General features: G+C 34.3%; 1 protein-coding gene and 2 non-coding genes across 3 annotated transcripts; 2 read left to right on the top strand and 1 right to left on the bottom strand.

Moving 5' to 3' along the window:
- The first annotated feature begins 14,712 nt into the window (after window positions 1-14,712).
- On the top strand, window positions 14,713-14,786 carry TRNAI-AAU (transfer RNA isoleucine (anticodon AAU)). Its single transcript has one exon. It is a non-coding gene; the product is annotated as a tRNA-Ile (tRNA).
- A 3,589-nt stretch (window positions 14,787-18,375) lies between these two features.
- TRNAI-AAU (transfer RNA isoleucine (anticodon AAU)) lies at window positions 18,376-18,449 on the top strand. Its single transcript has one exon. It is a non-coding gene; the product is annotated as a tRNA-Ile (tRNA).
- A 121-nt stretch (window positions 18,450-18,570) lies between these two features.
- On the bottom strand, window positions 18,571-19,695 carry LOC108331082 (citrate-binding protein). Its single transcript, XM_017565700.2, has 2 exons — window positions 19,429-19,695; window positions 18,571-19,113 (listed from the first exon to the last, which is right to left on the bottom strand). Exons 1-2 carry the CDS (start codon window positions 19,693-19,695, stop codon window positions 18,733-18,735), a joined length of 648 nt encoding a protein of 215 aa, XP_017421189.1. The 3' UTR covers window positions 18,571-18,732.
- Between the last annotated feature and the right edge of the window lie 1,211 nt (window positions 19,696-20,906).

Genomic DNA, 20,906 nt, shown 5'->3' on the forward strand with positions numbered 1-20,906 from the left:
GCATGAATTTGGTTAAGGAACTGATGTAGTGTAGGTTTTCAAAGGGTACTACTTGAAATTCATAAGTGTTAACATTTTCCTCTAGTTTTCCACCATTCCTTCATTGTTAACAAAGAAATGTCTTCGTTTAGTGGAGGAATTAATGGAAAACCAAAGGAAAATGTTAACATGAATTTGGTTAGGGAAGTTATGTAGTGTAGGTTTCCAAATGGTACTTCTTGAAAAGAAATCCAAATCTATTAACTTATGTCTTTGGATTTCTATTGCTCCTTCATGCATCACCCAAACTTTTGTGACCTTGAAAGAGCTAAGAGAAAACCAAAGACAAAATTTTATAAGTGGAGGTCAACATCAAGGATCCAAAACTGTATTTAAAGAAAGTGGACTTAAACTTTGACGTTGACTTTGTAAGAAACGACAGTTTTTTGGTCATCATAAATGCTATTGTAAGAAACGAAGATATGAACTTCGAATTTGGAAAATCTTTGACGTTAATTGTGCATGGGAAAGTGTATTTGGTTAGTCTTGATAAACATTGTTGTTACAAACGAAAAGATTAAAGTCGAAGTATGAAACTATTCGAAGTCCACTTTATATGGGCAAAATGTTGTTGTTACAAACGAAAAGATTAAAGATGAAGTCTGACACCACTCGACATATGTGGGAAAGGCAGTTTGTTGCTCATCATAAATTACAAACGAAGAGATTCACGTCGAATTAGGAAGCGGTTCGTCGTTAATTAGTTGGATGATTCGTTTTTTAAGTTTTGCTCTAGTTTTTTTTTACAATCAGATTTCAGAGCAAACAAATTCATTATGAAAAACAACTTGAGAAAACTTAAAACAAGAATCATCCAAATATACCATTGTACAGTGTGATCATTTTTGAATGATTCATTTATTATGTTTTCCTAGAGTTGTTTTCTACCAAAAATCAGATCCACTGTTTCTTTAGAAAACAACTTCAAGAAACTTAGTAATCGAATCATATATAGAATGGGACGTCAAGTGCTATAAGTATTCGACATAAAACTCCTTATTTTTACAAAGCGTATGTTCATAAACGAAAACAAAAACAAAAGAAATACATAATAACACTAAATATTGATAAGGGAGCAGAGTGTTAGCTAAACCCAATCCTTGTGATGTTGGTTTTGATGATGACAACACATTGTTAATAAACACATATATGTGAGTACTGTGTGATATAAAAGTTGAATGTGTACATATTTATTGTGTAATATACACGTATTGTGTTTGTCACATTTGTTGAACATATTATATTGATTGATGCATACTATTGTGTTTGTCACATTTGTTGAAGATATTTTTTTTTTATTGATGCATACTATTGTGTTTATGAAGGCATTATATCTGTGTATGCACAATACATGTTTTGGTGATATGAAAATCACAAGCACAAAATCATATCTGCATGACTAAATCGATTACATTGGAATGATAATCAATTAAGGTCATCAGACAGCTTGAGTTTTACACTGTGGCAAAACAACTAGTTTTGAATCGATTACTTTAGTTGGTGAATCGATTAAAACTCGTGTGTTTGCATATATCTTTTGCAAAATGTGTTGTGATGTGTTTTGGAAAGAAAAGTTTTGAAAAACCTTTTAACTGTTAAAGCTTAATAAATTACGTTAATTGTGTATTCAATTAAGTCTGTTAAGATTTGAAAACTGATTTCATACGGTCATAACTGCTATAACGATCATATTTTTAAATATGTTTGACCAGCATTTAATGGAAATCGATTGTATTAATTGCATATTCAATTAAGGAACCAAATTGGTTGTAATTCTGTTAAGCCTGTTTAATGTAACCGATAACGTAATTTGGCTAATCGATTTCATAGCGTCAGGACTGACAAAAACTATATATTGACGCATTGATTGATTTTCTGTAAGACAATGGAAAATTCCACTTTCATATCTGATTGATATTTGTTTGAGAAGTTTTATAGAGTGATACAAAGCTCAAAGAATCAAGAAAGAAAGTGTTTTACAAATCTTGAAGAATTCTTGAGTAGCAAATGTAACTAGATTGAAGAGACTGGCCATTCTGCACAACTGAGGTGCTTTCTGTGTGATCAGGAGGAGAAGATTAACAATCTTTGATTTGCACTTCCTTATGCGTGCGGCCAGGAAGAAAGAGCGGGAAGTTCTTTGCACTTTGAGAGGTGTCTCAAAGGGGTGACTGTAGGAGAGGATTGTTCTTGCTGCAAGGTCTTGTTATTGGCTATATTAGATTAGTGAGTCAGAGAGGTGGTTTACATTTTGATAGATTGGTCGATGTAAAGCCTTGCTGTAAAAACTAAGATCTTTATAGTGCAATTGGCTTTCAATCTCAGGTTGATTGAAAGGACATTGGATGTAGGTATTGAGGCCGAACCAGTATAAAAATTGAGTTTGATTTTCCTCTCACTATCTCTTTTATATAATCGATTACGTACTATTACATTGCACACACATTGCTTACGGCACAAGAAAGTTTTCAAGAACAATATCATTTGCGAAAAAGATTTCAAAAGTGCAAAATTTTATAAAACACCAATTCACCCCCACTCTTGGTGTTGAGAAACAAAGCTCATCAATTCTAACACTAAACATAGAAAAAAAAATGAAAATCTAACCATGAAAAGATCCATGAGGTAGTTAAAATGTAGAAGGATTTTGGTGAATGGAGGTTGTAGCGTTTTGAAAGGGTGCGAAATCCAAATCTCTTGACCTTTTTCTTTAGATTTCTATCACTCCTTCAAGCTTTTCAACATGACAAAGAATTTAACCACAAGCAAATGACTCGTTTTTGTCACCTTCAAGGAGTTGATAAAAAGCCAGAAAAAGTTAACACAAAGAAACCTTGAAGGAGTTCTTACGAGAAATTTTATAAATAGAGGTGTAGAGATTATCCAAGGCTCCGAAATTGTATTTATAGGAAAAAAAAGAATAACTCCTGGGAATAACTACTCCAATGTCAATCACGTCGGAGTCCAAAAGAGTTCGACGTTTTGTGGTTGGTTTAAAAGAAAAAAGGAAAAATAATAAAAAAGGGATTGACCCTTTGGCTTTTGACTAGTAAATAAAACGTCGAAGCCCCAAGCGAATGTGACGTGTAATGGAGTGACCCTTTGGGCATAATAAAACATCAAAGCCCCCAGTAATTAGACGTTTTAGGGGTTGGTTTAAAAGAAAAAATAAAAAGAATAACTGCTAGCAAATAAAACGTCGAAGCCCTAATTATTGCGACGTTTTATGGGTTGATTTAAAAGCAAAATAAAAAAATAGTTGTAATATACAACGTCCAATGTTTGTTATGGTTGACGTCATATTTAGTAAATCACTATTTAGTATTTATTTATTTTGTATTTGATGTCAGCAGTTTCCTTAGCTGACGTGATGTGATTAGTATGGTCTTTGCTTTATGTCGACTATGTGTACGATCGTACGTTATTTCCTTAAAGACAGCGTAATAAATTTATTTAGGCTTAACAGCTTACTTCGTCCCCAAGTTAAGAGGTGAATTTCTGTTTGGTCCCCATTTAACAAAAAATATGTAACTTAAGTCATGTCCGTTACGGTGGTAGGAACGACGTTAAAGGTTAAAATATGTGGCAAATTATTTATCCAACATGAAAAATGCAAATTTTTTAGCTTTCGCCAGGTATGAAAATGTCCTTTTAATTTGGAAAACAAAATGCATAGGGATTTGCCCTAACATTTTAATCTCCAACGAGCTTAGGGGAAGGAGGTGATCTAAAGGTGGTGAGCTGAGGTGGGGTGCCCTAAGTTGTTCGTCCTAACTCAGTTTGTGAAGTTCGTTGTTTCTGAGGTGGGTGCCCTAAGTTGGGTGGTTGGGATTGGGGTGGTTTTGTAGGTGTCGAGGAAGCAGTATTGTGTGGTTGGTGGAGGCAATGTCAATGAATCAATGAATCAATGGTTGGCAGCCAAATATGCTATTTGGAGAGTTTGTCGTATTAAGAGTCGCAAAAACTGTTAAGAACGAGGGGAAGCATTTTTGGGGGTGTCCTAATTACAAGGTATGTTTTCTACGTTGTGTTTTTATTTTGGGGTACATTAGTTCGCTTTATCATAAGATGTTTTCGGTTGGATGTTTTCAACAGCGGAGTCGAAAGGAGGAAGTGCGAGGATGTAATTTCTTCAAATGGCGCACTGAAGATTATATAGATGAAAGGGATACTACAATTGGATGGCAAAGGACAAAGATTATTTGTTTGGAAAAATCACTTGTGGTTTGTCAGAAAAGAGAGAAGGTGTTGTTGGGGTTTTTATGTTTGATGGGGTTGATTAACATCATCTTTGTATGTTGATAACAGTTGAAAAACTGTTATTTTTATACTTAATATTGACGTCAATTAGAACCTTTATGACTTAGAAATTAGCTTTGAACTCATAATTTTGTTGAATTGTTGGAAATAAGAGAGTTGAAGGTGAATTTAATGGTTTTGTGCTAGATTCCCTTTATTTTGTAGGCTAATTGAATGGTTTGAAAGAAGAGTTGAAGTATCGAATGATTGGAATGCAGAAAAGTCAACCAGTCAACCAGTCAACCAAAATGCAAAAAAGTCAACCAGAGTGCAGAAAAAGTTGCGACCGAGTGGCGCTGAGCGATAATTTCCGCTAAGCGCCAGTTTTCAAGTGCCGAAATCACCACTGAGGGGCAAAAACAGTAGCTGAGGGAAAAAACTGAGGTACAACTCTTTTCTGGGCTTGGGCCTACTTTTCTGTATTTTTTAGAATAGTATATAAGTTTTAAGACGTTCTAGGGTTTGTATCTTTGGTTAGGACGAAGCAGAAACACACTTTTCACCCCTTGGGGGTAGAATTGGAGATGGTGACGGCTCTCCTCTTCTCTTTCTTGGGTTTTTCTGTCTCTTCCATTGTTCATCTAGTTCTTCCATGAGGATGGAGAACTAAACTTATTTTGTTGTTGGGGAATCAATGTAAATCCTTAGAAACTCTCTTGTATGGAATTTGTTCTTCAAGATCATTTTTATGATACATGCTTTCTTTCATTAATTGTTAGAGATATTCTCCTTTGCTCAAATGCTTGTGATATTTTATTCATGTATGGCATAAATCCTATGATTTGTAAGTATCAGGAGATTTCGTACCCCTAGGGTTGGACGATTTGGGGATGTGACAACTCTCCTCTTCTCTCCCTAGGATTGTTATTGAGATATATCTTACAAATCATGATTTGGAGAATTCTTCCAACAGTATATTACAAACCTCGACAAAGGAGTATGATAGTTGGTTGCCTTTAAGCTTCTGTTCACTATAATGCATGATTAATTGCTAAGGAGACAAGACAATGTAAACTAGTGATTATGATTAGGCTTTCTTCGTTGAGACATCGGGTTTAAAGTAATTTAGAAAGTGGCATTAACATTAATGAAAAGAATGATGAATTCTTAAATACAAGAGAATGGATAGGATGAAATTCATAAACCCCAACAACATATTCATCAATATATTTCAATTCACGTGTTTTGTTTCTTCCTTTCCATTGATCATCACATGCATACATATTTACTTTTCAGTCTTTTGCACTTACAACAATTTGTTCACAAGTCTTAATTAATCAACAAAATCACACAATTGTCTAGGCCATGAGTCCTTTGGCAAAACGATACTTGGTCTTGCCAGGTTTATTACTTGATACGATTCGGTTACACTTGCCGAGGGTTAACAAGTTTTTGACTCTGTTTTCGGGGATTGAAGATTTGTTCATCATGTCTTATGTTTTAATTTTGTTGAAGTGGTGTTTGATGGGGTTATATTATAATGTTTGTTTGTTAGTTAATGAAGATTCTGGTTGTAATGACATTGTGCGTGTAATGAGATTGTGTTTGTGTTATTCTTCAAGTGTAGTGATCATGTGTTATGTATTTTACATTGCCCTCTCTTTTTGTCATCAGTTAATTTTGACAGCCACTAAAAGTGTTCCATAACTTTATTTTTCATTGCTCTGATAAACTAATAATGAAATGAAGTAATCCTAAAAACCATATCTAATGTAGTTGTTTACCCATAAAAATAGAAAGAATGAATAAAACATGAAAGCTGGTGCTGCCAATACAATTTTTAAGTTTGCCCAATTTTTAAATTGAGTAGTGTAAAATTTCATGAGCATAAAGTTGTACGTTTAATATTAACAATCTGTACAAACCATCAATATTAACAAGGTCTACAAACTTAATGAACATCACTTAAGAAGCTGCCAAACCATCAATTTTAACAACTTCGCAAACATTGCAGTTTATAGTTTGAGAAGAAAGAACATCATAGATGTTCCAAAATGATATGATATTGATGATTAAACATCACTTAAGAAAATACATCATAGATCATCCAAAATGTTAAAGTTATTAAGTGTAAAATACATCATATCCAAAATAATATTTAAGGTCAAACATGACCTGAATATGTCTTAGCAAAACTACTTAAAGTTCAAAGTACATATCCAAAATACAACTGAAAGTTGAACAATTTTTAAAGTGTTGTTGTAGTGTGATCGGTCTGGGGTTCTTGAGTAATCTGACTTGCTTAAGTGGGTAGTGGTGTAGCTTCGTGGTCTTGTTGTTGAGTATTCTGCCTTGCTTGAGTTGGTAGTGGTGTAGCTTCGTGGTGTTGTTGTTCACTTGGTTGAGTGGAGTGTGTTGTAGCTTGCTGGTGTTGTACTTGAGGGCAATTAGTTCTTTTATGCCCTAGTTGTTTACAAATGCCACATGTCTTTGGGATTCTTGTTTGTCCAAGTTATGTATCATCCCATTTTTTCTCCCAACTCTCCAGTCTTTTTTTTTCTTTGTCTACCTGGCAACACCCTATTCGGAGGAGGCAAAACATCAGCATATGAAGTCCTTTGCCATAGTTCAGGTCCATTCACAGGGAAAATTAATGGAATGTAAGTTTCTTCATAACTAGATGTTCTAAACCAATTTGGGATGTAGTCTTCTGGATTGATGTTTAAAAACCTCATGACAGTGAGTGCATGACAACAAGGTATTCCTGTTACAGTCCACTTCCTGCAACTACAATCTCTTTTGTCTACATCAACCACGAACTTTTCAGCAATATTGCATGTATGGCTGATCTCAAAAACTTACAGACCTGACCAACTGTCAAAGTATTAAAAATCAAATTTAGCAACAAATATTGGAAAATGAGTAACTCGTTGTGTAGTTTACTTACTTAGGTATCCAATATTGTGTCTTCTCTAACTCCTTCTGTAGTCTCTTTTGAATTTTTGGGACAAATGCCACCATGAAACTTACTTATCTTCTCTCTATTGGATGCCCACCTCTTCATCATGTAGCTACGAATCTCTTCCAACATTGTTATGATTGGTTTTCCCCTAGCATCTAAGATGACACTATTAAAAGCTTCAGATATGTTATTGACAAGTGTGTCACAAGCAGGTCTTCCTAAAAATCTTGACCTAGACCAAAATCTGCAACAAGAGAAACTTAAGTATTTGTAAAAGAAATATACATTCAGCCAAATATGAAATATAATGTAAACTTCAAATATACTTGCCTTGGTGGAATAACTATAAGGTGTTTAAAGGCCTCTTCGTTGACTTCCTTGAATTGTCTCATCACTGATTCCAAAGCTTGGGGTGTGTTGCTGCTGCTGCCTTCCATAGTAATTATCTCAGATTTATGCCAGGAAATTTCTTCCTACAATTTGCATAAATGTGCCTTACACAGAAACGTTGGTCCACACCAGGTAAAAGTTGTTGTATAGCTGGCAAAAGTCCCTGTGACAGTAATGAATGAAACTCAGTCTTAAATTGGCATGGTGAACAATGTAATCAATGAAAAGGTACTTCTTTACCTACTTTCTGTTGATCTGACACAAAGGTACACCTTGAACATAATCCCCCACCTCCAAGATCATTAATTAACTATTCTAAAAACCAAGTCCATGTTTCCTTATTCTCTACTTCAACAACAGCATATGCCAAAGGTATCATCTAATCATTACCATCTCTTCCAACAGTAGTTAAAAGCTCACCTCCATATTTGTCGTTTAAAAAACATTCATCCAAATGTATAATAGCTCTACATGAGACAAAGTTGTCCTTACATGCTTTGAAACACACAAATTCTTTTAAATATAGCCTTATCCTCATTTCGTTCCACACTCAATTTCACTGTTGACCTAGGGTTTGACCTTAGTAACTCTTATGCATAATCATACAGTCTTTGATATTGTTGTTTGAAACAACCCTCAATGTCGGCGGTTGCCACTACTTTTGCCTTAGTTGTTGTAGACCTTGCACACCAATGTTCCATTTTTTACAAAACTTACTGTGCAGATTTTTCATATTTATATCTGGATTTGCTTTCATGCTCTTCTCTAATTTGCCACTTAACCATTTCGAGGTAACTAAACCAATGTTGAATTCTCTACTGCATGTATGCTTGTCTATGATCTTCCTTAGTTTCCATGTACTTTGGGTACTCCTATATGCACAGTATGCATACCATGGACATTTCCCTTGTGAGCCACAACATTTAACACAAATTCTTCTCTTGTCATTTCGAGGTTCAAGTTGTTCATCAACATGCACACCAACATCCACAAATTCATCTTCATTACCAAAAGCCTCTTCATCAGACCCTATCCAACTACTAACATCAAAACTCCTCCTGCATATCACCAACACCTCCAACTTGACCAACTTCAGCATCTTCAGCACCTTCACCATCTTATCCAACTTCTCCAACTAAATCATGTTCTGTCTCATGACCATCATCACCAACATCTCCAACTTCAACAACACCTTCACCATCTTCTCCAACTTCATCAACATCTCCAACTTCAACACCTTCACTATCTTCACCATCCTCACCTTCTTCACCAACATCATATTGCAACATATTAATATAATCAGGTTCGGACACCATGTGCACCACAAACAAATGAGCTTAATAATTCCAACCTATCTTCTAATACACGACCACCCAGGGAATACCACAACTCCTTACCATTTCTATATCCCATCTTCTTTAGTATGGCCAAGATTTCAAAATAACTCCATCTGTCTGTGTCAATGACCAAGGTACTGGTTTCACCTCCATGGTATCTAAATGACCCATCATTCAGAAACTTACCCCCATGGTGAAACACTACCTCAATATCAAAGTCAAACATTTTCTTTATTTGACCAACTATTATATGCCTATATAAAACAAAGTGTCAGACTACATGCAGTTGGTTAATGACCTTCACATGCATCTACTATCAGTATTTAATGACCTCCACATGCATGTAGGCATACAAAAGTAATGACACGCATTCATTGCATCACCTACAACATTCCATTTTGGCTTAAACCTTAAATCAATATGCATCAACCATAAGTTAAACAACAACCACACATTCAACAAAACCATATCCAAAATAGTATTACGCACTAAGAGGACAAAAGCACAAAACAGTCCGCACTAATTGGGGACCAAAACCATACAAACAGTACGAAAAACAAAACCAAAACCACTCAAGAACGGGACCACTACAAATCCAACGTTATTAGGGGGACCACAACACAACATAGTAAGGGGACAAGAAGACAAGATACTTCCATGGGGGAAAGCAACTACATCAAAAACTGATAAAGAGCGTACCTTGCACCTTTTCACTTCGAACAACTATCACCGCAACGTCAATCCTTTTCGCTCAAGAATCTCCTTCACTAACCCTTTTCGGTCAACAATCTCCTTCGACACTGTCAATCCTTGCCCAACGTCAATCCTTCCAGAACGTCAAAAATCCCCAATCTATGACCTAACTTGTGTAATCTTTTAATTCGAAGATTAAGAAACCCTATTATTTAATTTCCCCAATTTCATAACACGTAATTTTTTCTTTTTCCTGCCACGTCAACTAATGTACCCCAACTCATTGCCACGACCACATTTCTTGCACACCTCACATCCACACTCAAGTCAACTTTTTCAATTTTAACGTCGTTAAATAGTGATGACTTAAGATACACAATTTTCATAAAATGGGGACGGCATGTCTTCATTTTTAAAACCGTGTAGTAAACGGAAATTCATCTCTTAACTTGGGGACGAAGGAAGCTATTAAGCCATTTATTTACAACAATGCCACCGGTCATTGTTAACATTGGTTGTTCTACTATTGGATGTTGAACGTGTGATGTTATACGCTACTTTTGTACTAGTGAGAGCACAAAAATAATCGGTCAAAACAAACGAAAATCATACATAAAGTAGTTAATTAACATGCATTTATATCAAATTGTCGTCAAACTTCATTCGAGAAAAGATTGAGAAGAGAATAAGGTCTCGCACACTGAGATAAAGTGAATGAATTTTCAATCTCCCACTCAAATTTTTATTGAATTAACTAACCTTTTGACGTCTAATGTTGGGGCATTCGATGTTTTATATCATTTTACGTCGAATTACAATTCAAAACGACTTTTAATAATTGCATTTATTTACAAAAATGTCATCAGTCATTTTTAATGTTGGTTATTCAGTGGTTGGACGTTGAACGCGTGACATTATATGTTGTTTTTGTACTAGTGTGAGCTCGTGATAATCGATTATTACACCAAATAATCGATTATCTACGCAAACTTTCTAAAGACCGGAAAACTTCCAAGTGTTTACATCAACAAAGTTATTCCTATTACAATTTATTCTACAAAAATGCTTTTAAAATAAATACAAGAGTCTTCAAGTTCTTAATCTTGTGGCATCATCAAAACCATAATATCTTCAAGACACCAATGGTCCACATTGGTAACAGAAACATACAAAAATCAATAAATCAATGATACATACACAATAAGAAAAACTAAAAATCATGTATCAAATAATCAATCAGTATATTGCAATGCATATCAAAACTAAGAAACTAACCTTGACAAAAAAATAGTTGATGCCATTAATGGAGAGTAGAGAACTTGTCGACATTATTGTTCCAAGTGGTGAAGCTTCAATGGTTCATGAAAACACAAAAAGAATCCTTCAAAACACAAACAAAATTGCAACCAAGGTAGTGGAAACACACACATTTAAGGTGAATGATCCAAAATTGACCTTTGTTCTTCCTTGCACTCATGAACGAAGTAGTTGGTTCACCTAAAAGTGGTGGACCTTGAACTTGCATTCAGGATGTCAATGCTAAATGAAGAAACGATATCAATGGATCAAAACTAAAGAAATATGCCAACCAAGGCAACAAAAACAGTTTTACAAGAGTAAGTGATACAAAACTAATTAAACTCTTATAAGTATATTTAAATAACATAATTAATCTTGTTAAAAATATTTAATAAAAATATTATTTTTAATAAAAACATTTGTAAAGTATTCTTTTTCTTTAATTTGCAGATGAATAAAATTGTTTAATTTAAAAAAAAAAAATACAACTAAATTAAGACAAAATAAAAATACACTGACCAAATTGAGACTAATGTAATGATATGTGGCCTAACGGTGACACGTGGCACTGTCTGTGTCATGTCACATTGTCATTACCACATTGCACAATGTTAGTTTAACACATGGCAATTTTGTTTTAAATTTAAAACAACAAAAAATATTTAAAAAATTCAAAATATCACGAAGTAACACGTGACATCCTTTTAAATAGTGTTAATATAGAACTAACAGCAAAGACCTAATTGTTTCAATTTTTTAAAAATAGAAACCCAATCTAAACAAAAAAAAGTGAGAAACTTATTTGAAAAAAGTCACCTGAAATAGGGACTATCTGTATGATTAAACTAAAATACTCTTCAAATTAAGAATTTTGAAAAACATTTTCGAATTTATAAATGTATTAAGGAATACTCAATTCAGAAAATATTTTTATATATCAGATTTTATGTTCTTCCAAAATACAAAAATTCCTTTCGGAATACTCTTTCTAAAACGCATTAAAAAAATATTTATCAAGAATATGGAACTTATGATAATTGTTTTAATCTGGAAGCATGATTCCTTGTTTTTTTTCAATAAAATCCCAAATCCCTTCATCCACTTTGGTGCTTCCTCCACAAAGACAAATGTGATTCTTGTTTGTTGTAGCTCAAAAGACTACAACCCATTGGGTGTAATCGATAACGAATCATGTCCCCCACCTTATCCACTACATGCAAGATTACGAACTTGGTTGAATCGAAGAACACATGTTTAGTTGTTCTATAGGTAGTGCCATCTTCGTCCAAGATCCAACTGTTGGGAATCCAAGTGTGAGTCCAAGTCCTACATTAGATAGAAATAAGAAAGTAGAGCACTATATAAAGGTGAAAGACCTATTAACCCATTGCCTTAAGGTTTTGGGTAGAGAGTGGTATCAATCCCTTATGTGGTGATGGAAACCATCTCACAAAAGGTCCTATCACAAGAAGCATGGCCAAACAAATACAAGAAGAGTCAAACAAAGAAGGTGAAGTCAAAGTCAAACTTTTCTTTTCATTGGCCATCATTGAATAAGTTTTGGGCTTGTATTTGGGCCTACTAGTGTAGGATTTTATTTGGGCCTTGAGTCTAATAGTATAGTTTTGATTGGGCCTTGTATTTTGGGCCAAGAAGAATAGGGTTTTGACCAACCAAATCAACATAGGACCAAGGGCTAATGTTGACCTTGCTTGGACGTCCTTTTTGGTGAGTTGACCAAGGGGTCAACTTTTTGGAAAAGCTTGGAGGTCAAGGTGTCATTTTCGTCCAAGGCATGTCGAAGCTCCCTATTGGACAATTTTTCCTCCTAGTTAGTGGTCATGTGTCACTCTAGGAATGGAGAGTTTTTCCATAGGTAGTGGCCACATGTCACTCTCTCATTTGAGCCGTTTTTTGCCACTTGTTTTTCTCCTATTGGAAAGGATTTCTCCTTGCTCTCCAAGCCAACCAAGGTGACTCTTTTAGGTTAAAGTTTCAACCATTTTGAGACACCTTAGAATATAAATAGAGGTTCTCTCCATCATGTAATCACCTTGGAAATTATAGTAAAGTTATGCTGTCATTTTGTGCACACAACCTCTTTTAAGGTCACCCTAGGCTAGAGCAACCCAAGTGGCCTCCTTTAGCCACCTTCCTCCAAGAGTTGGCCCAACCTCTCTTAGAGAACCACCAAACACACCTTTCATCACCATTCTAACCCAAAACTGTGACAACCTCCATTATACCACCATCATTCTGCATTCCATCTAAATCCTTGAGCATCTTGTTCTTGTTAGCTTGGTTGCTTCTAGATTTGGCTTGTCCTAGCTAGAGCATTGTTATCATGTGATTGGGCTCAAACCTCATCGGTATTGTGTCTCCCTAGTGAACCTCTTCCTCGATACACCCAATAGTGGTATCAGAGACGATGCTTTGTCTCGGTGACCAGCTTAGACGAGTACAATGATCCCTATATCGAAAGTCTTCCTGGCAAAGGGTTCTAGGTAAGTATGTCCCGGTAAGATGAACGGCGATACGAAGGGATACTCGTAGTAATGGTTGGCTGGGAATGCTTCCACTAGAGGGGGAATGTACCAATGTGGAAGGGACTTACCCTTGAGGGGGAGATTGTTGGGAATCCGAGTGTGAGTTCAATTCCCACATTGGATAGAAATAAGAAAGTAGAGCATTATATAAAAGTGAAAGGACCATTAACCCATTGCCTTAAGGTTTTTGGTAGAGAGTGGTGTCAATCCCTTATGTGGTAGAAAGTGATGTCAATCCCTCATTGGTGTTGTGTCTCCCCAGTGAACCTCTTCCTCGATAGACTCAACACCAACCACTGCATAGATAGCCTTAAAGACCTCTTTATTGTCGTAGTGCTTGGGAAGCTTACAGTTCCTTTGAGCTCAAAGGTCGATGTAGATCTTAGCAACAATCGCTCCAAGGCCGGGGTGATGGGACGGGGTGATTGCGAAATAACTTTCGGATAAGCCAATCCGAAAAACATTCAGAGTACCAAAAATAATGGATTGAAATGGACCGAATCATGAACTTTTGGGCTCTTCTCTCTCTACAAGAAACTAATTTTTCAGAAAATAGGTATTTGTTACACTTACTATTTTTATATTTCATGGATTTTCTAATTTATTGAATGTATTTGCAATATTGTAATCAATTTTACACTTGATTGAATATCTTACGCAATTTTGGTACACAGATTCTTCCCAAAACATGTATATGGGAAAAATGGTATTAAAAGTTACTTTTTAAACTTTTATTTGAGAAGTAGTTATGTATGGAACAATGGCCATGCTAAGTAACTCCAACCAAACTCATGAGTATCCTAAGGTGATTTCATTGGAATTGGGGTTTCTCCAACTTCGGTTATGTGGTAGTTGTCGTTTTCCTTTATGTTCTTTTAGTTATCATTATTAATCAATCAATGTTGATGCGTATTTTGAAAACTTAAACTATATTACTTTAAATTTACGTATATGTATAAATATATATTAAATGTTGATAACATAAAAATTATGTTTTATTTTTAATGCTATAAACTTGTCAAATAATTTTTTTTACCTTTAATTATTATCATTATTAGATGATGTTTCCATTGGGATTAAACTATTAAATGTTTGATTCAATCACAAATTTTTCTTTTTAAAAATTCATAGCAACTCTTATATCATCGATCAATTTTGTGTTCAGACCTCTTATTGCGACTGCTTAACTGCAATTACATAACAAGTTGGCCTATTAACTTAGCTGGTTAGAGTGTCGTGCTAATAACGCGAAGGTTGCAGGTTCGAGACCTGCATTGGTCATTTTTGGTGTTTTTTATGCTTCAACATTGTTGAATATATATGTTCTGCCCACAAAGGTGGTGGTTACATATCTTACATGCATGTGCTTTTACTTTCACATTTTTCTTTTGCTTTTTGTCTACTTTTCTTTTGTACCTTTCGTCTCTTCTTGTTTCTCAATTTTTTTAGCACAAACACACACCAAATCAGATTTGAATGCTCTTATAAGTTCAAAGATTCACTACACACCATATGGTAAAAATCCTACTAGAATCAAAATACAACATGAAACTCAAAAATGAAATTTTGAAATTTACTCAAACATGTATTTTTGGTGATTTTTCAAAGGTTAAACATGAAAGTAGAGACATGTAAAGGACTAAACATGACTCTAGACAACATGGATGGATTCAAAAATAAAAATGACACAAAAAGAGCAAGGAATGACTAAAAAAAGGCACCAAAAAATAGCCAAAACTACCAAAAACGAACCAAAAAGACGCTAATGACAACATTCTAGAAACTCTTACCTTTGTTGAGTGTTTTACTCATAACTTTCTCGACAACACTCCAAATGATGGCAACCTCCTTGGCTAGATTGGGCCAAAGCTAGGAGATATGCATGGAGGGGTTTCCTTGGATGAATGTTGCAGAAATGTGGTGGTAAATGGTCCAAGGATGATGAGCTAAGGTGTGGATGGGGTAGAAACTCAAAGCCTCTAGGAGATATGATGGTGGTGTAGTGTTTGGTGGCTCCAAGAGAGGTTAGGCCAACTCAAGGAGAAAGGTGACTAGAAGGGCCTCTAGAGTTGTTCTAGTTATGATCAAGGAAGAGTATGGCCATATTTTGGTAGCATAACATTACTTAATTCTAAGATGAAATACAAGGGTGGAGACACCTCTATTTATAGGCCAAGGATGTCTCCTTCTAACCCTAAAAACATGATCTCCCACCTGTGCTCTCATTGGCCAAAAATGTGGCCTTCTAACTTCTCCAATGATGGGAGGACATGTAGCCACTCACAAAACACAATCATCTCCATTCCTAGAGTGTCATGTGGCCACTATTAAAAGCAAAAATTCTCCATTACTAAGGTGCCATGTTGCTACCTTTTAAAAAGTAAATCCTCTCAAATGGAAGCATGAGACATGGCACACACTTTCCACTTGGTTTGGATGTCTAACTTTAAGGAAAATTTTATGCTTCTTAGGCCTTAATACAAGTCTTAAACAAACCTAAACTACATGGCCTAAATTCCTACACTAGTCTTCAATTCATGCTTCATGATAGCTCCAATGGTGATCCACATGGTAGAGTTGACACCATCTTCAAGGATGACTGTCACTCTCTTGAAAGTGATTGACCGTGGCTAAGGGATTTTCCATCACTTGTCATCATGTAGCATCTACAAATTCCTATATTTGCTAACACTAATCAACAAATTCCTCACGGCCCACACCTTTTTCTAAGTAATTTTTTAACGTATATTTTTTTTTTCAATCACTTACATTTGTACATTAGCTACCATGGACTTAGTCAACGAAAGCCATCAATAAAAGTATTCAAAAATCTGAAATTTGCACGCGCCATAAGTTCATCATATTAAACTACTCCAAACAATCCTTTCATGATAACTCTTACATGTTAAAGGATGTATTTTCAACACCACAAATTTTGTTTATCCAAAAAACAAATATATTACTCCAGTAAGCTTATTTTTATACATTCAACCACTAAAATCTTTCATCAATACAACAACTAAAAACAACAAATATTACCCTTAATTCTTCACCTAAAAAACATGTACCATGTTCAATATATAATTCAATCCAAATTTAAGCACAATTAACATTTTTTGGAACCATGCAATCAATCATTTGGTTCCAAACCAGCAACCAATTCAATTCAATATCAAATGCAACTATACATCACTCATGAAAATTCATTCTTATTCGTTTAGCTAGTCATAATTAGATTAGCCAATCAATTTTTGAACACACAATCACCACTTTCTCATTTTGACACTATATTTGAACTAATAAAGAAACTTATCCCACCAAACAGAGTATAACTAACTTTTGGAATTCTTTTCACACCAACAACTTCATCGCATCACGATTCTACAACCAATTTTCTCATTTTAATATAACACATGTCCATCCAAAATCATGCAAGAGAAGACATATTTAAAAAATAAAAAAATTAAAAGAAAAATAAAAAATATTTAAAAAATTTTAAAAAATCATAAACTGACACGTGACATTCTTTTTAACCGTGTTATACATAACTAACAATAAATACTTAATTACTTTAATATTTTAAAAATAATTGAGACAAAAGAAAATGAGAAACTTATTTAAAGAAAGTCACTCGAAATAGGAAGCATATGTATGATTAAACCAAAATACTTTTTAAATTAAGTATTTTTAAAAACATTTTTGAATTTATAAATGTATTAAGGAATACTCAATTAAGAAAATATTTTTATATATTAGATTTTATATATGATCTACCAAAATACAAAAATTCCTTTCGGAATACTCGTTCCAAAAGGCATTAAAAATCATATTCATCCATTATGGTGCTTCCTCCACCAAGCAAAATGCAATTCTTGTTTGTCGTAGCTCAAAATACTACAACCCTGATGGATGTAATCGATAATGAATCTTATCCCCAACTTTATTCACTACATGCAAGATTGCGAACTTGGCTGAATCAAAGAACACACGTTTAGTAGTTCTATAGGTAGTGCCATCTTCGTCCACGATCCAACTAGCTTCAACAGAGATAGCCTTAAGGACCTCCTTGTTGTCGCAGTGCTGGGGAAGCTTGCAGTTCCTTTGAGCTTGAAGGTCAACGTATATCTTAGCAGCAATTGCTCCAAGGCCGGGGTGATGGGAGGGGATGATGTATTCCAGATTGCAGAGATAGGTATTTTTTATACTTACTATTTTTATTTTTCAAGGATTTTCTAATTTATTGAATGTATTTACACTTGATCGAATATGTACAAAGATTATTCCCAAAACATGTATATGGGAAAAAAATGGTATTAAAAGTTATTTCCTTAACTTTTATTTGGAAAGTAGTCATGTATGGAACAATGGTCATGATAAGTAACTCCAAATTGGGTATTCTAAGCTGATTTCATTGGAATTGGGGTTTCTCCAATTTCGATTCTTGGGATTTAAAAATAGTTTTCATTTTCCTTTATGTTTTTAGTTATCATTATTAATCAATGTTAATACGTATTTTGAAAACTTAAATTTAAATATTACAATATATTAATTTAAATTTATGTATATGTATAAAAATATATAAAGTGTTGATAACATAAAAATTATGTCTAATTTTTCATGCTATAAACTTGTAATATTATGTTTTTTCACCTTTAATTAGGATTAAACTATTAAATGTTTGATTCAATCACATATTTTTCCTTTTAAAAATTCATAGTAACTCTTATATCATCAATCAATTTTGTGTTCAGACTTTTTATTGCAACTGCTTTTTGAGTGAAGTTGAACTCTTTATAAGAATCAAATTATAAAGAATCATAAGTTATTATATTGAGAACAAAATGTTTAACTGCAATTAGATAACAAGATTGGCCTATTAGCTCAGCTGGTTAGAGCGTCGTGCTAATAACGCGAAGGTCGCAGGTTCGAGACCTGCATGGGCCAATTTTGGTGTTTTTATGCTTCTAACACTGTAGTTGTTTAATATATTAGTTCTGCAACAGTTAATTATGAAATATAAGCATGAAAGGACAACATATACACACTACCAGATAACAACCAATGATTGGGTAGAGAGGGATAACTTAGGATTACGATATTATAATTTCTAAACATTTGTTTCTGTGAGTCCAAGTAAATTATTCAGGATCATATAGCTAATTAAACAAGCTTTTTACTTGCCTTATTATAGAACTTGGAACTGAAACAAAAGCTTATTCAATCTCTATTATCTTCTAAAAATCTTGATATCCCTCCATCGAGATTCCATGCGGTAGGAAGCACCGTCCTGTGCATAAACCCCGAACTTAAAATAGTGATCGTCGGCTCCACGACCATTTCCATTAAATTTCTGCACCCCATTGATAAAAATCTTTACGTTGTTGGCACCCACATCATGGATCACGTTGAAACGGTACCACTTATTGTAGATGTTTGTTTCCAGAGTAGGTGATAAGTAATGAGTGAGAGATCCACTATAGACCCTACTCTGAGAGGTTGTGGCAGCGGTGACTCCACCGAACACTTGCTGGATGCACACCCCGGTTGTGCCACTGGGGACGTAGAAATACCCTTCAAATTGCCACACACCAGATGTATAATCGTAGCCCTGCAAAGCCAAATCTTATTACGGCTTTTGTAACGCAAATGAATATAAACGAAGAGTCATCTTCATAAGATAACCATTAGTTGCATTAAAAAGTTGAAGCTCATTGGATTGGTTGCAGCGTATACTTCACTGCAAGATGCTTATGATTCATGATTATCAACAGTCAATCTCCGTGGACATATTGACAAAGAGAGAAAGTATAAAAAGTGAAAATTGATAGGTGAGAAAGGAAAAAGAAAAAAAAAAGTGTATGAAATAGAGTAACAGTATTCTTCATAAATGAATGATTAAAATAACATTAAAGTTGAGTCTTACCGTTATACGAATCTCAGTTCGTGGTTTTGTATTGCTGGTACTCGTGTGAGGCTTGTCTGTGTTGAATACAATAAATGTGTGCACTCCATTTGAAAAGGTGTAACGCTGGTCTTGTGGAACATCGTGAGGCTTTTGGACCTGAAAGTTGGAGCTAGATAGTGGAAGACGGGTGAAGCCATCTGTGGGATCAGAAGCAACCAAGGAAAGAGTTGTGATACAAAGGAGAAATGACAAAAAGGTTTGATGGAAAATGGATTGATACAACATTGCTGCAGATGAAGATGGTTAGTTTTTTCCTCCAATATATGTTAAGTGGATAGTATATTCGAGGAAGCTTTCATGGACATGAGTATTTATACAAGATATTCAGACTCTAATGGTTGACATCAATCAACACCCTCCAGGTTTATTCATTTCTCATTCATGCATCTCTTATTTCATAGTTGAAAACTATGAAAACGACACTTGGGATTTCAACGACGGCTTATATGAAAAGGGAATACAGGTAAAATATGTGTACATGTTTATATATTTATGACTTCTTACACTTAAAATTTTTTCTCTAAAAAAGTTAGGCACGATAGGACCACCTAATGTATCAATACCATTGAATAGATTTCACTTTTAAAAGGATCATGACTAATTGAACAAAACAAAATTACATTCAATACAATTATTACTCAACCCAACGCGGCTCACAATTCAAATCCAGCCTGACCCACGACGGCGGGTTGGTGAGTTAAACAGGTTGGTTCACTGTCTCATTTAATTATAAATTTTTTTAAAAATTAAAAAATTAAAATTTTTTAATTCAAATCTAAATAAAGGTCACACACTAAAATGATGTTAATCTTTAAAGACAATTCAAAATATAAAAACATATCATATCATCCAAACGTAATCCAAAAACATGTAAAAGAGGAACAAATAAGTTTTTAATATTGATAATTTTTGTATCACTTGTCCATTTATAATATTAGAGTCTTGAATAGATAAATCTATAATATTTTTTTCTCTTCAAACATCATTTTTTTTATCACCATCTACAATATAATAAAAAATATGCTAACTAATAATATTGAAACATAAAATAATAAATAATTAAATTAAATTAGGTGGGTTGGTGAGCCGATCCGGCTCACCACGAGTTTAACCCGGTGAGTCGGATTTTAAGTGAGTCGAGTTGAAAACTAGCCCGCATAAAGAAATTATATTTTTTTCAAATCCAACCGGCTCAAACCCGTGGTAAGTTGGATTGACCTACGGGTTACAACTCATTTTGACAGTACTAATATGATGCATTTACGAAATTATTATCGTAAAAATGATATCTTATCAAAATTATACCACCATGGTATAATAATTTTAATTAATTTTATAATTATATTTTAATTAATTGATTTAATATTTTATTATTTTTTACAATAGTTAAACAGTTATAATGCCACGGTAATTTTTTTAGAAATTGAATTATATAC

This window comes from Vigna angularis, chromosome 4, assembly GCF_016808095.1.
Source record: "Vigna angularis cultivar LongXiaoDou No.4 chromosome 4, ASM1680809v1, whole genome shotgun sequence".
Lineage (NCBI taxonomy): Eukaryota > Viridiplantae > Streptophyta > Magnoliopsida > Fabales > Fabaceae > Vigna > Vigna angularis.